General features: G+C 48.1%; 1 protein-coding gene across 1 annotated transcript in view; it reads right to left on the reverse strand.

Annotated features, from left to right (window-relative positions):
• The window catches only part of HIPK2 (homeodomain interacting protein kinase 2), an 89,534-nt gene that overhangs the window by 10,136 nt on the left and 62,530 nt on the right, over nt 1-16,868 (reverse strand). The window contains exons 6-11 of the mRNA XM_009887434.1: nt 16,565-16,727; nt 13,646-13,865; nt 11,921-12,042; nt 7,177-7,319; nt 6,643-6,822; nt 3,664-3,945 (exon numbers count right to left, since the gene is read on the reverse strand). Coding sequence (XP_009885736.1) covers nt 3,664-3,945; nt 6,643-6,822; nt 7,177-7,319; nt 11,921-12,042; nt 13,646-13,865; nt 16,565-16,727 — 1,110 coding nt within the window. The remainder of the gene's footprint in view (nt 1-3,663; nt 3,946-6,642; nt 6,823-7,176; nt 7,320-11,920; nt 12,043-13,645; nt 13,866-16,564; nt 16,728-16,868) is intronic.

Here is a 16,868-nt window from a genome sequence, read left to right on the forward strand (position 1 = left end):
CTGAGGTCCCTCCTTTGTGATTTCACCTCAGGCTCGGGGCTGGGGCCCAGTAGATGGCCCCCTTTGACAAGGCTCCATCGAGCAGATCCTCCATAGCCCACCTCACACCACCTCTCCAGCACCTTTACCTAACAGGAGCCCAACATTTTCCGATGACTATTGATTTTGAAAAGATTACACCAAGCTACACTCATCAACAGTGCATAACACATGTGAGCAAAGAACGAGGAACGTGCTGGTCTGCCTGCCCGGTCAGCTGGTATTTCATAAACATCCTATTTGAACATCTGTGCTTTTCATTAGGAAAAGGAAAATTCTGCACATATCACACTGAATTCTTCAGATTCTTCTTTCACCAATAAAAAATTTGCATCCCCTGTATGAGAAAAGCGCTCTCTGCTGCTCTGGTATTGCACAAAGGCTTTTCTGTCGGAGTAAATCTGAGCTGTAGGGCTCCTTTACTGCATCAGCAGTATCATATTTTATCAGCATTATCAGCCGTTTTTAAACTGAGACTTACGAACTCTTACATCGTCGAAGGATCTGCTACTTCTCACAACCACAGGTAGCCCTAATCTCTCTTCGCTGAGCAACCAATAAAATAAACATTTTTAGTCTCATGGGTCAAAGAGAAATTTCTAACCCCGGAGGAAATAAGAGAAGGAAGTGCTGTAGCAAATTCAGGAGTTGATCCACAGTCTGTGAAGTTAATGCAAAGATACCACTGCTATCAATAAGATGGTATCAGGCAATTAACTCTGATCTGTCAAGTGCCATATGATTTCCTTATTCTAATGAAGAAAAAGCTAATATTGTTAGGATGTGACCAAGAGCATGTTTCAAGTCACTCCTTATTTTTCACCCCCACAGCACAGCTATTGCCCAATAGGGTAATATTTGCATAAACATGGGCAAGACAATGCGTTCTTTGCACAGTTTCATTGTTGACTCAGATCCTGAACTTATGGGCACTGATTACATTAAAACACATACTTCACTGTCACTCCCATTTTTCTTGGAGCCAAAAAAATGGAAAAGTAAGAAAACTTGGAGGCTACATTCTTACTCCAGCTGAGAATTTGGTCTTAGATATGCCCAGGTCAAAAGGCACTGAGTGAGTTGATTTCACTCTCCTGGAGACTTTAACCAAAAATTCTCATTCTAGACATGCTGTTTTCCATCTGTGTCTCTGCCCCTAATTCTCCACTTGCTCTGGTTACATCTGCACAGGCAATTTAACTCACTCTGGAATTCGAAAAGGTGCCCGAGAACAGCCCGTGTCCATGTGAAATGTCTCTACATGGCTCAGAAATTAAATCTAGCTCTTAAGCTTTGGCCTTCCAGGAATGCTGTCGCCCTGGCACTCTGTATAGATATGCCATATGGATACAAAAAGTAGCCAGGGATCTCATCCCAGGCAGGAACGTGTCCTGAATATACTTTAGTCATATCAAAGCCAGTTTGTTTATGTAAGTCTGGCTCCTGGGACTACTTTCCTAACCCCTCGGCAGACCTTGCCCGAATAGTTAAATACCCCAAACTCCCAACTCGATTTCCAGACATTTTCCAGAATTTTGTTCTGGCTGTTCCCCTGGAGACATGCCAAGTGAAGAAACTGGTCAGATGGCAGCAAAGTTGAAGCAGAGGAGACAACCATTAGCTGAAGTGGCTGCAGGATCCCAGCTCTTGCTCCACCCCGCTCTGGACCCAAGATGATACCCAGGTGGTAAGTATAAGTATTTGCACATAATTTCCCAAAGCCTGGGATCAGCACCATGCATAAACATGCTTACAAATAGCTCCCATGATGCTTGAGATACCCATCCTCTTCACGCTGCCCAACCTGACAACCTTAGTTTTTAGCATCTCTTTTGTCTTGCCCTTCCTTTCCCTGGAAGGGCCCTGGAAGTAGGAGCTCCTTATGTATAGTCCACCTGACCTTCAACTCTTTCTGGAAACAAGCTGTGTTCTCCCTACTAAACTAGGGAATACTGTAGCTATATTTCTGTTTTTTAAAAAGTGAAATAGCTGGAGAGGGACTTTTTACAAGGTCATGTAGTGATAGGATGAGGGGTAATAGTTTCAAACTGGAAGAGGGTAGGTTTAGAATAGATATTAGGAAGAAATTTTTCACTATGAGGGTGGTGAGACACTGGAACAGATTGCCCAGAGAAGTTGTGGATGCCCCATCCCTGGAAGTGTTCAAGGCCAGGCTGGATGGGGCTTTGAGCAACCTGGTCTAGTGGAAGGTGTCTCTGCCCATGGCAGGGGGGTTGGAACTAGGTGATCTTTAAGGTTCCTTCCAACCTAAACCATTCTATGATTCTACGTTATGCTGTCCTGTGATCAATTCCCCATGATAATCATTGCATTCACGGCAAGCCTGCATGTGAGGACCACTGAGCTCTCGCTGCCTGGTGGAGTTCACTGGTAGGGAGAAGGGGAATGGGAAGTGGCGGCGGCTGGCAGGAGGCAGGCTGAGATTGCGGCCCAAGGTGCCTGAATCGTGTGGCTCTTCTTTACAGATTTTTAGCTCCTTGAGGCCAAATGCATCTCATCTGTTCTGTGCACATTTGCAGTGCTCTACTTATCACCACAGTGCAGAGATGCAGAGATATAGATAGGTATCTCCAGTGATTAAAGGAAAATCTGCCATGGAGCATGTCCTAAATAAATAAAAAAATTAATTCTCTCTCAACAATACTGGAAGAATAAGGTTAAAAAATTCCTAGCTCAGTTACCAACATAAGGACGGTATAATTATTCAGCTGTTTGCAAGGCTACTTCTCTACAACTTAAAAAGCAGAGTGATGTCTTGTGACCGGCATCAGATGGGAAACCTAGAGTGCTTGCATGTGATGAAAGGTGCTGAAAAGACAGTCCTGGAAAATTAAGTCCTCTCTCATCCACAGCAGATGATCAGCAGTGGCAGCAGTTCTGGGCCGCACTGTTCACTCAGGTGAGTTAATTCTCTGAGGAGCAAACTCAGTCACCATGGTCTTTACAGCCTCATCTATGCCTCTCTGCAGAGTCAGTCAAAAAGACCTCAGTTTCTGCCACTTAAGACAATAGTTCAGGGACGTGTTGGCAACACAATCAGAACCGAGCAAACCTCTTGCAATGTGTTTACCATTATTGAGTGTTTATGAAACAACCCCTAATTGTTTTTCAGGACCTTTTCACGGAAAATAGCACATATGGAAGGTGTCATTTAATGCTCTTTACAGATGCCTGGATCACTTAGAGAAAAGGGAATTTTAAGCTACCTTCCTTCCAAGCCCTTATTTTGTCTTTGTTTTAAACAGCTATCTGACTTAAAGAGGCTCATCACCATAGGATCTCTATAAAGTTTCCTTTCAACGGTTCTGTGAGATAGACAAAACTATTATTTCCTCTAACAGATGAAAGACTATGGCATAGAGGGGCTACTACGCTTCTCCAAGGTCACACAGAAGATGTACAGCATGATAGGGAACATCACCTAAGTCTGCGGAGTCCTCAGCTAGTATTTTAGCCTCTCCATCATCTTTCCTCTCAAATGACAGATGACCCAGGTGCTGAGACACAACTGTAGCTCCTTGGACCCTACAGCAACTCCTGGGATGCTCCAGCGCTTCTCTGCCTCTCTCTCCTGCACACAGAGAGCAGAGAGCCGCTGCTCACCTGGTGGGTGCATGTTTCTGCTCCTCCTCTTCATCTGTGTCGCTGCTGATAGTGATGACACTCACGGCGGGGCTAGGGGTGTCGGGAATGATTATCGTCTGCCGCTGCCGCTCCCTCGTGGTGCTGGTTGCCACATCGCCCCAGCCGCACGTGACGGAGGTGCTGCAGGCAGGGCTGTTGTGCACCATGGCACAGCGGGGAGGCGTGTTTTCCTTCACTCGTTTCGACCGCTGAGGCGAGCTGATGGATTGAGAGGATGAAACTTCATAGGTGGATGCATTTCTGGAAATGGGAAAGCTTGTTAGTTGGTTAAAACTCAAGTTTGCTTAAGTTGCCCGTCACCATGGCTTTTGATTCCTGGTCTCTGATTCAGTGGCACTGATTTATGGAGTCTAGGAAAACTGCATAATTGGCATAGTCACCTCTTCAAAGGACAGAGTGCCTCACATGACTTATTCATATAACTGGCTGAAAAGTAGCTTCTTTTAGTAAAAAATTCAATTTTGTTTTCCCTTGAAATTTCCAAATGAGAAATGCTGTGTCCCAGGAGTGTGCGCTGGGAGGCAGAGGCTAGTCACACAGCCCAGTCATACAAAACACAGGCAGGCACAGTATGGCTCTCGCAGAAGGAAGAAGAACCCAAATGATAATCCCTTTCTCCTGTATCACGCATGGATGCATCATGACCAGATATTTTTTGGCCAGAAAAAGCTAGGGGTAAAATTAGAATTTGTTATGGAAACCAACAATAATTTATCAGGAAAACTGCTTTTCCTAGCTGAAAATTTCATTTTCTGTTTAAGAACCATTTCAACGAACATTTCCTGCCCCATGCTTCATCCTCTAGGATAGTGGAGTCCCATGGACGAGAGCACGCAGATGGGAGGACATATACTCAGTTTCATTTCATTCCCACATGAGGCAGCAGATACAACATACATAAATCAGAAAGAAAAGAACAACCTTTGTATTACACAGTAGAAAAACATTCTCAAGTCTTGTTTTTTTCCCCAGTCTTCCTACTTCAGCTTCCCTACCTGACAGTTGGAAAGGGCCCACTTGGATCAGGGATCTGAACACAGAACCTGTCCACCAAACAGTGCAGCACAGGTCTGCAGATGGGAATATTTACTGAAGCACACTGACTAAAGCCCATTTCACTCATTTCCCACATTTTCTTTCTTCCCGTTTTTTTTTTTTTGTTTTGGGTTTTTTTTTTTTGTTTAAACATTTGTTTCTTCTGCCTATTGCAGAACATTCACAGACTCGAAAAGGAAGCAAACAAAGTTCTGGTTTTGTTCTACAGTGGGGCCTAGGCTGCATGTTCAGCTTGGCCCGAAAGCTAACAAAAGGAATAAGTGGCATCCATCAAAAGGAAGTCATTATGGACGTATCGCACTATATCAACTTACACAGGCTCTTTTGCATAACAAATGGCTGCACAGTAGCATTTGCAGTGCTTTTTGAATACCAATGAGCAGCGTGGAGTACCCTCCTCTCCAGAGGAGCACGTTCCTCATTTGGCTACAAAAGCATCACAATTAATGAAGCCGTAGAAACCCGTTGCTCTGAAAGTGTCCGATTCCTCCTGGACACTGCCCCCCTGCCCCTGGAGAGGGAAGGGAGAGGGGAGGCCCTGCACAGGGACACTGGTGACACTGGTTGCAAAAGGCTCTCTCTTTTGCTGGCTTGCTGGGGACGGAGCTGCCTCTGCTCTACATTACGAATGGACTAAGACAGCTGGAGCCCACCCAAAGTAAATGCAACATTAGAGAGCAGATAAATGGGAAGGACTTAAATAGTGGCCTCTTAACTAGAGTCAAATTGGTTGTGAACTCGGAGCTCCTCTGGCCCCAGTCCAGTCACCCAGGAAAACCACAAGCTGCTCTGTTTTTGCCACTGCACAAGTGGTGACCCATTTTGGTTCTTCCCCCTGCACTGTTTTTTTTTGGTTTTTTTTTTTTTTTTAAAGAAATGTCCGAGTTTTGCAGCCCAGAGGACTTTCCCCAGAACAGCTGCATATACATCTTAAACAGCCTTGTCCTCTAGGCAAGATCACAGGGCTGTGACAGGCACTGCCATCACCCTATCGTTCGAGTTGCACCACATAGCACAGTATGAACCAAAACCCAGTCTCCTCCTTGCAGAGCCAAATGGTCCTACTGAGAGTTGACAGATTTAGGTATCTAAGGACACCCTCTATGAGATATCCTTACAAAGTGCTCCCTATTTTACGCTGTCATAATTATAGAAAGGCCAGTGTGGCTATCTGTTGCTGGTCTGTACTGCTGAAGACAGGCCAATAACCTATGTTAGGGGCTAGAGAGCTTGCAGATGCCCTAAAGCCACCCCAGTTCTCCACTCTGCATGGCATTAAAGTTCAGAAGGTGTAGGTCATAATTCTATTGCTTTTGAAAGGGCAGATCTTGTGGCACGTGCTCCTGAAGATGCGGTCCCCTGGACCTGGAGGTACACCACCCTGGGGAAGTGCAGACACTGCACCTCAGGAGCACTTCTTCGAGACGATGTGGGAAGAAAAGGTGTGGCGACCGGGCATTGCGCCACACTGACCTAATACAATCACATTTTTAATTACGATGACTACAAGGCCTCAGGTAATCACAAGGGCATAACGAGCTGTATGAACAGGGCCCGAGTCTCCCATCCTGCATCCCCTCCAGCCACCAAGTCCTGCATAAAATGATGCTTACTGGATATAAAATGTGCCTGACTACCTCTTAGTCCCTGGTCTCCTGACCAGGGTATGGAAGGGGTGAAGCAGCAAAGAGCCTAGCCACAAAAAAACGTGATCTCATCACTTGTGGGCTGCGGAACAAACTTTTTTTTTTGCCCCACGGGTGTCAGCCACTACCACCCTCTCCAGCACGCTTGCACCGCAGGGCTTGCATTCAGGACGACCCCAGTATGGCCTCACCGACCCCACGACCAGCGCCGGCGCCGGCAGCCCTGCACACTCACCGGGGCGCCGACTGGTGCTGCTTACTCTTCCTGGCGGAGGTGGCGGCGGCGGGCGGCTGGCGCATGACGTGAGCGACACCCACGTTGACGGGCTGGGCTGCGGGGAGAGTCACATGGCTAGCTAACAGCGCGGGCTGCTGCATGATGGGGTTATAATGGCTGCCGTGAGCGTGGGTGTTTCTGCAAAGGGGGGAGACAGGCACACGTTTAAAATGCAACCGGCGGCTCCTCAGCGGGCGGTTTCACGGGGCCCCACCGCCCTCACCGGGGCACCCTCCTCCGGGGCCCCTTGGGCTCCCAGTCCCCCCAGAAAGGAGTGGAAACCCGTGGGCACGGCACTCCAATTCAAGGACAGGGAACTGCGAAGCCGCCCGCAGCTCTCAGGCAGGGCGGTCGCAGGCTGCAGCCTCCTGGCCTTATACTCCCGGTCCGCAGCCTTGCAAGACCCCATCCCTGCCTCCCGCCCCGGCTCTTCTCACGCCTCCTCCAGCACTGGTGAGTACTTCAGGGAGCCTCCCAGCGCCTCCAGTTTACCTCCAGTCTGCCAACGGTTGGGTTCCCGCCATGGACTCCGGGATGACGGTCGCGTGCTGGACAGAAGTGTGGGTGGCCACCCCGGTCAGCTGCTGCCAGGCAGGAGGGAGCAGGATCTGCTGAGTGCCACTGGGCCACGCTTGCTGTCGGACAGAGGGAGAGCGATTTCTTAAACAAGAAGCACCAGACACCGAGTGTGGCGGTGGCCCATGCTCAGCTGGGGCTCCTAATAATGATCACGGTCATGCTACCTAGCTCTTACCGCTTATCAGTAGTAGATGACAAATACTTTTAGGAAACCACAGTAAAAGCAGTAAAAGTCATCAATACAGAGAGTGCAAAGGAACGGGGGGGAAAAATCCCTGCCATGCAAAGCAGCAGCAGTTCCAGGTTAAACTGGGAATGGGAGGGATTGAAACTGATTGGCATTTCAACCCAAACATCAAACTCTTTAGCACCTTTTAATTTTGACTCTTCAGATCAGTTGGGCTCTATGGTCCCGTTGTTATTTTCCCCCTCCTACAGCAAATTTTCCTTCCCACCCCAACAGGACCTAAAGGACTTCAGGAACTTAAAGGAACTTAAAGGAGAACTAAATTTCCAAGGATCAGGAAAGAGAACAGGGGGCCGCAAGGCTTTTGCAAGGAGGAAAAAAAGGAGGAATTTGGGGATACCAAAAGGGAGTGAGTATGGTCACTGAGTGCTCTTCAGGAGGAACATCTTGCTGCACAGGCCAAGGAGCCCAGCAGCCTGCTTCCAGCTGACCAGGAGCTCCCTGGCCAAAGCAGAGCGGAGCCGTGCATAGCAACAGATTGCATGCCTCTCCTCTTCCTGTGCTCTACGGCTTTTTCTGAGTGGGTCCCCCCCTCGCACGGGTGGAAATCTCTGCCCTGTGAGTTGAGCCATTGCTCTGCTATGCAACCACCCCTCCAGCTGCGCTGCCACAGGCATGACTCAGGTCGTCCTGCTCCAGTGACTCCACACTACGAGTCAGGCAATTGGTTTTCTGACTTGGGAAACTTTCTTTGCTATGTGCTGCCTGAAGGCAGCTCCGGCAGCTTCTCATGGCCTGGGCTGGAGAACACTGGAGTAGTGGCTACAGCCCTCCTTAGTCCCACACGGCACCTCTATATTGGACCCATGTTATGTTATCTCATGGCTCTAAGGAGGTTAAATTTCAAAGAGGAGAGGCTTCTTTCTTCCAGGCCTGCATTTGTCCCCATCTCTATTCTCACAAGAATCCTGTTAACTATTCCCATAATCCCCTCCTATCCCCCAGTAAAAAAAAAATACCCCACCACACCACTCCCCCCAAACCCCCCACCCTTTTCCCAGTTCTGCTCCAAAATTTGGCTGTCTTGTAATTTTCTGTGTTGCTGAGTTAGATGAAAAGGCTGCTGTGGTGAGGCCTCTCAGCAACATCTGCAAAGGATGGACAGTCGCAGGGCTCCTGAGAGCTCTTCATCTAAGGAGCTACAACCATGGAGCTGCTTGGAGCAGGTAGGAGAAAGAGGCAGAGATGCAAAAAGATCAGGGAGGAAAAAAGCTTTTTTTTTAAACTTTTTTTTCCCAGCGTTGATTTAAAAGAGGAGACTAAACTATTGTTGCAGTCATTCCCAGGGGACTACCTGGATTTACTTGCACAGAAATCTGCTTCCTCCCTTTTCAGGAAGAGAACTGAAGAAATCTAAGCTCCTTTCCCGACTGCAGTGCATAAATTTAGATGCAGTGTCAGGGTCCAGGCACAAATTCCTCACTTATTAGGTAAGGACCACTGAATCATTTAATCTGCAGATAAGACTTGTCTAGGCTGATCCACTAGCACAGTGTGCTGTGCTTCCACATGGGAGGCTTGTGCTGGCAGCCGCAGCCTCTTCTCAGTTATTGCATTACTGCGAAATTGTGCCGCCGCGGCGGAGCGCCGCGCTGGCCCCTGCGCTCGGGAGGTGGCGGGTCCCCCAGTGTGACAGAGCTCCCGCTTCGGATGTAGAGCAAGAATGACTAATGGAATAAGCGTGTTTGTTCTGAAAGCCGGTGGCAGGACCTCCGTGGGAAGAAGTGTTGTTGGGAAGGAGTTAAAAGGAGAGAAAATCAAGAATTCAGGGCGTTATTCAAGGACAGGGGACAGTTCTGGGTCACGTCATGGAAGCCTGCCAGAAAACTGTACAGCTTTGTCTCTTTCGAGATCTGAAGCTGCAAAGAGCTATTCGTAAAGACAGGATCAGGCGCCTTTCACTGGTCTCTGCGCATAAAGTACGTGAACCACACTTGCTTAAGAGGGAGAAAATAGACCCAGAGAAGTTACAAGTAAGTTACTTGCACCACTGGCTCTGCATCTTGCAGGCTGCTTGCTCTGTCTAGCTCTACCCCACAGGCTGTGGACACACAGCAGCCAGAGATGATGCTCAAAATCTGTCACCGCCTCTGCCCTGGGTCCCCCCAGCTCCTGGAGCTCCCTCCCCTCCTCCGGGACTGCTGGTCTCATACAAAATGTACAGGGAGACCCGGACGCCGGCTGCACTGGGATGTAGTAAGGCTTTGCCAGCCACAGCCATCCTTACGCGGGCAAGCACAGCGACCTGCGCCATGTGCTGGGCAGGGGAGAAAGCCCATTGGTACTACACAGTGGTGGAAGCACAAGGAGCAGCATCGTGCCTGATCAGGGGGACGAATAAGGCAAGTGGAAAGACAGAAGTGGGCTCTGGAGGCGCTATGCTTTCTGCCGGGGACAGTCCCTCTAGCAGTTGGAGCAATCGCGTGGTCCGGTCTGAAGAGCATTAGATAAGCAGCTGTGCATGAGAGGAATAGCTCTCTGCTGAGAGAGGGACATGCAGCCGCTCAGAGATCAGATGTGACTACAATGCATTACAAAGAAGCTGTGTTTTTCCATTCAGGAAACTGGAATTGGGTACAGATTTGTTTATCAGACCAGCTGCTCAGCCCGAACCGAGCGAGGCCCGCGGACACCAGATGCCACCGGCATCAATCAGAGCGCCTTGAGAGGCAGAGAGGCAGCTAGCATTTCTCATTGCGTGAGACAGACAGATATATCAACAGGCAGACTGCCTCTCTTTTATTAAATCAAAAATTAGAAACCTATGCAAGTGAGGAGTGTTTCTCAGAAACAGCTTAAATTGCCTTGTGGAAGCGACAGTGAATAAAATGTTAGTTGAAAGTACAAGAAGGGCAGCCCATGAAATGGGAGTTCATGTAGCAGGGGCGGCACAGAAATTGGTAACAAAGCTCCTTCTGAACACTCCCTCTCTCCTACAGAGACTGTGTGGTGACCCCAGCAAGGCCACCTCGAGAAAAAAGAAGGAGCTGGAGGTCCCAAAATCTTTCAGGATCCTGCTGCCTTTGGGATGTTTCAGACCCGACCCTCATCCCTTCAAGCCCCATGTAAAAGCACATCTCAGGAGGCCTGGCAGAAGGGCAGGGGCTCGCAAAGCTCTGTCACTTCACCCACTGCCTTGGCTGACTTCTTGCACAAACACTAGCTGCCTGCAATGGTGCCTGCACAGACTGCTTCTTGCTTTGCCATTATTTTTGGTTTCCCTGCCTCTCAGGCTCTCCTTTCCTACCAAACAAGAGTGGTGGCCACGTAGGTTGTTATGACAGGCTGCAACAGAAGTAAGTTGGATGTTTCAGACAGCCCTCTAACAAAGACTCTGCTATTGGGAAGGGGCAGGGCATGGTAGCTAAATGAAATCACACAGGCTGCAAGTTGCGTTTCGATCTGCCTTCACCAGACAAGCGTGGTTGGCGGCTGGCAAAGAAAGGCAATTGCACCAACGGTCTTACCCCAGCAATGCAACGCACAGGCATAAAACCCTGAGGTCTGCTGGTACCTGACTGCGCATGAATGCGCTGGCGTTAATGAAGGTATGGTAGATCAACCAATCTTGAGTCAGAGGCATGGATTTTTGACTTGTAGGTCCCCTTTTCCAGACTGCACAACTTAATACTAAGTATACTAGGCGCTTTTATTTTTTCTGCCAGAAACATGCCTGATATTGGCAGAGATACCACAGCACCAGCTGAAAACCAGTAGGGGCAGATTCACCGAAGCCAGCACAAGGAGGAATGAACTGCTCCTCCTTTTTTGAGGAGCTGGAGTTCCCCTTGAGGATGTGCACATTATCGGTGGTACCCGTTCCCGTTCGGGTTTTTCTGGGAGGAACCATGCTTTTCCTGTGAGCGCATTTCAGACAATTGTGCCAACAAGTACTACTGACAAGGAGAGCTCCTTGGCCGTGGGGCCCTTGCCTCTGCCCCCTACATCTCTCTCATAACTTAAGAGCAGAGGGTAGCTCATAAAACAGAAGGGTGCAAACTTAAAGCATAAAAGATATTTATCGGCAGCATGCAATTCACCAGCACAACTCCTGGCCACAAACTACCACTGAAGCTGTGAGTTCCGGAGGATACAGGAAGGTTATTACTAGTTTCTCCTCAGCAGAGGTCTGACACAGCTTTCCCTGAAGCTTCCCACTGATTCCAGTGGAGAAGCAGAAGGAAAGAAGGTCCCTCCAGAGACTTTTGCAACTCTGACATAGCCTTTGAGGTGAACAATGAACTGGGGGAGGTTTGGACACTTCGGAGAAAGCTAGAGAGCCTTATATGGCTGCCCGAGTCTCCAAACTGCACCACAGAAGGCTCTCAGAGAAAGCTACTCTCCTGAGCCTCAAAGAGCTAAACAATACAAAAAATACCTGCCGCGTTCAGTGTCTTCAGAGCTCCTTACCTGTGCGAGGAGTCCTGGCTGGATCTGAAGAGGCTGAGCCCCAGGAGCCTGAGTGACAATGGGAACGGCGTTCTCCATCCGAACTGAATACCCAGCATGCTTCGAAGGGGAAGCTTGTAACCCTGTTGCACCAGCACAGAAGGTACAGCATTAGCCATCAACAGCATTGCTAGGAACAGGACTCTGGTTTTCAGAGGTGCCTAAGGGCACTTGTTATCGTCCACTTAAATTGCAGTGTTCAGTCCCTCCAAAAAATCTGGCTCTCGAGAGTCCCACATATTCCACCCCAGCCCAAAGATGTCCATCAAATGTTGATAAACATGATACATGCATAAGGGTGCAGAAAAGGCATTGATAAAGATGTTATGGGATTAACTGAGTTCATATTTTTAGGGTACCTCGAATCCGTGGAAAACATCTCAATACAATGTGTACAGGGAGAAAAGGAAGAGAGGGGAGCGAATGGCTTCTCTTCCGCCACGTTCTGTGGTTTCACAACAGAAAATGGTCCTTGCCAGCCAAAAAACATTGCTATGTGAGAATGCTCTCTCATAACCCCAGTGGGACAGTGGGATGGGAATCCAGAACTGTGCACTCACTCAGCCTTGATGGGAACAGGTGATTTTCTCTTGCACAGTTTCTCAGGACTCATATTTAAAAGATGCTGTTTTGACTGTGTAATCTAGTACACCCCAAACTCGAACCATTGCTGACTCAGCCACGCATCAGCCTAACTGAGCTGGAGGGAACTTCCCTCTCGACCACCTTAAGGTGTGACACAGCCTATGCTACATCCCCTGCTTTAGCCTTTCTTAACACAGCAAGCAGAAAATGTTAGCTTATATATTCCAGCAATACATTTCTGAAGTAAACCCCTTGAGATGCGTGTTAACTATGCAGAAGAGGTCTAGCTGAACTCCCCTAGTTCAAAAGCGCTTTGATAATCTTGCAGAACATTTAACAAGAGCCTAGAGACTGGTCCACAGACAGACTTGTAGAAATGAAAAGCAGAAGTTGCACCAGCCAAACCAAGATCTATTTAGACCACTTCCTACAGACACCTGGCTAGTTTTTCCAAATGGCTACAGCATGTAAAGTCAAGAGAAGGACAAGTGGATAAATCTGATCATCACCCAAGTTGTCTGACAATGGTACCTGCCACTGGAATACACAGGCAGAGCTGTTTGCGGCAGGGCTGGAGCTGAAGGAATGGTACTGATAAATGGTCATGAGTATCTGTTATGGGGCCAAACTCTCATCTCCACCAGCACCACACTCCCTGCTGCATTATCCTCCTGAGTCCCCTTTTTAACAACTGAATCACTGAGAAGTGATGAACCCGTTATTTATGTACTGATTTATTGTTGTTGTGGTGGAAAGTTTTCTAGTTTACCAAAGTGAGGTAGAAGAGCCTCAAACTCTGTTCAGGGCAAAGGATAAAAAATACCACATATTATCCCCCAACCCCTTCTCAGTGCCTGCCGCGTTGTTTTAGACCAGCCACCTCCAACTCATGATGTGCATGCATCTCATGAGGTGCCTGCAAGATCCTCCGTTGTTGCAAACATTTCCATCTGCAACAACCTCGTTGTTCTGATTTACTAGACCAGCAATTTGTCTACTGTGTGATCTGCACTATGGAAGCTTGTTTCCAACAAGACCTAAATGAAGCAGCAGTGGGGAGGGAGCAGCGACCGGTCAAGACCTGGCAAGGCTGTTACTTACCTTGGAAGCCTGGTGGGCAGACGATGAGAGCTTGCTGGAAGGGGTCGGGCCGGGCACAGATCTGCGCTGTTCCAGTCTGCAAGGGCATGCTCCGCTGGGCCACCGCAGCCATGGATGCCGCTGAGGGCTGGTAGAGTGCAGATTGGTAATTTAGTATGGAGACCTCGGGGTTGGCTAAGGAAATAGTGGCACTGGAGGAGGTGGGAGCCAGGTTGGTGGTCTAAAGGAATGATGGGAATTAAACAAAAACAAACAAAAATGAGGGAGATGGGTACGTTGGAAGAAGCAAAATCCAAAAATAAAATAAAAAAGTAAAATAGTGCAAGATAAATTAAAAAAAAAAAACAACAAACCAAACCAAAAAGACCCAGCAAACAGAAACCAAAGAAGGGGGTAGAACAGGACACTGAGGAGCACAGAGGCAAGGGCAGTGATGGGGAAAGGAGCACGATCTGCCTGAGTAACCACAGCTGTACCATGCCACGGGACCTCTGGCCACACAGTACTGCTGTGTACTGCTTGGAGACATAGCGCGTTTTCCAAAGCAGAACTGTAGCCCCATTTATTGCCCAACTGGCTCTGATTCGCAGCATACAGACGATGGGTTCAGAAAATACTACCATCCCCAAATCACGTTGTTCTCTCACCATGCACATAGCTCTAGAAGAAGCTCACATTTCTTAGGTAAAAGAAACTCAGCACCTCCATGCCCTGTGAAGCCTCATCCTGAGAGGGGAGACTCATTCCAGCTTTTCCTCTACTAGCTATCCAAGATGGCACATGGCCCTTGAATTATGTTTTGAATTTGAAGGAATCAGAAGGCATAACAGTAGGTAATACTTTCAAAGTCCAAACTTCCCTTGGCTGGACTTTAAAATTTCTGAGAGCAGACACTCCAGCAGGGGATGTTGCAAAGCCACAAAAATCAGCCCAGTGTTCTGCAAAACATCTAGAAATCTTAGGGTGATTTGTTTTTTATTTGGACTGAGTCTGTAACAGTTGCAGACAAACAACCCCTAAACAGCTCTGCCACTGCTCTATAAAAACATGCCCTTAGCATTCATGTCCAGACAACTAGGCTCTACCAGACCAGAGTCCACCTTTCCCCTCCATCCGAACGCACTGACATCACTGCTGGAGATAGGTGAGACCACAATTTCTGATGGTGAACGTACGAACCCAGGACGAGGCATTGATCAAGGCTGCATGAGGCAGCAGGCTCAGCATTTTGTGCTGCCCTGGTTGCCACCGGGCCTGGTAAGGGTACCTATGTTTCACTGCCACAGCCACGAGGGATGTGACACTGAAACATTTCTTCCTCCTCCTCCTCTCTCTGTGCAGAGGCAGAGAAATGCAATCTGTTCTCCTGTGCAATACGACCACAGCCACGAGGGATGCGACACTGAAACATTTCTTCCTCCTCCTCCTCTCTCTGTGCAGAGGCAGAGAAATGCAATCTGTTCTCCTGTGCAATACACCGAGCAGCAACCGCGACAGCTCCCACACTCCTAATCTCAGTTGTTGTAACTGGAAGGAGGCAATCTCCAGATATTTTGCCGAGACAGGGAGCACTAGCGAGCCAAGATGAGTGGTATGTTGAAGAGAACGGTGAAAGGTTTAGAGCTCGTTCAAATTAAAACAACCTTCCTGGAAATGTTTCTACCACTTCTAGAAACACTGGAGATATCGGTTTTGCTCACAACGCACACCCCTTATGAGAATTCAGAGATTACCACGGACCTCCCCAGCCAACAACCGATCTTAACATCAAGTGAGTTGTGAGGAAACGAAAGCAAGTCTGCATTTCCTACTAGCGCCTGTGGTACAAATGACGTCTCTGCCCTGCAGCTGGGGCCTCGGGGAGCATGTAGCACGCATTTCTTTAGTCAGCATCTCAGAAACAGCCAAGAAAGGGAACCGGTGTTTGTACCTAATACCCTATTACACCAAGCCATGACCTATCTCTGTCTGCGTCTCCTTAATGAATTGCTCCAGAAGACCTTCTGTGATCACATGTATCAAGAACTGAGTCATGAAGTCTGGTTTTCTGAGTGACAAAAGAACACCCTGTACGTTTACACAGAATCCTTTAGCTCCCTTGCTTTTCCAAGCACCATTTCCGCAACGCCACCTGCAATCTCTAGAGTGAATCTTCAGCAGCCTGTTCCCAAAAGGCTTAAAAGACAGTAGCTATTTCTTGAGCTTCACTCTCCTAGAGTGCAGTCCCTGGAGAGTTTCCTTTCACTGCTGTAATACAGTACTGCAGTAAACAACTAGCCTGCTACTCACACAAAATTTGTAAACCCAGTGTCCCCCAACACTGGGGCATGTAAAACTAATGCAAGACTCCAAAGCACGATTACAGAGCCAGAGCCCACCAATGTAGAGTGCAACTTGTTCGGAGTGGGGGTACGTGCACACGGTTCCCACGTCAACTGCGGCACCTGGAGTAAACCCAATGAGAGATAAGAATAAACATTACCACTAAACTCTTCTTTTCTGTTCATCGGTTGCTCTTCTGCATCTGTTGCAGAAGGGTTTAAATTCTTTCGACTTCAATGCCAATTTGAAGAAGTGTTGTAAGATCACAAATACTTCTACCTGACCCAGGGAACGCAGTCCTGCTTGCTGCATTAAGGGACTAATGAGCTTTTCCCCATAGCAACTTCCCAACTAAGCAGGATTTATCACCCCCAACAACAACATAAACAACGAGGGCAACATTTCACCGTCGCACAAAATGTCACAAGATTACCGCTTGCCTGAAGAAAAGAGAATGAAGAAGAGTGGAAGAAGGACAGTAAAAAAGTACCATCTTTTTGCAGGCATGTTAAATGGGATGCTACTTTGCTTTTCATCTTCTAGACCCTACTGACATAAACGTTTCAAGCACTGGCTGCTTCTGATCGATGCCCTTACCTGGTTATGGACTGTGTTCAGCTGGTTGTTAAAAGTCATGGTCAAGTTGGTCGATGTGCTTGGGGCTACGTGGGTGATGAATGGCGTCTTGCTCTGGTTCACTGTGTCATACATATTCACCCGCCGCTTGCAAATCTCCATGTTCTGAAAGCAGGACTTGACACTGTGTAAAGGGGGGACAAGGAAGAGATAGAAAATCAACCACCCGACCAACACAGGTTAACAGTTCATCACAGTGGCCCTGCATTAGGTCTCCACGGCAGGCTTGGCACTTTCTAGGCTCTTAAAGCCCTTTGCTATTTTA

The sequence above is a fragment of the Charadrius vociferus genome, unplaced genomic scaffold, assembly GCF_000708025.1.
Source record: "Charadrius vociferus isolate BGI_N301 unplaced genomic scaffold, ASM70802v2 scaffold196, whole genome shotgun sequence".
In the NCBI taxonomy this organism is placed as follows: domain Eukaryota; kingdom Metazoa; phylum Chordata; class Aves; order Charadriiformes; family Charadriidae; genus Charadrius; species Charadrius vociferus.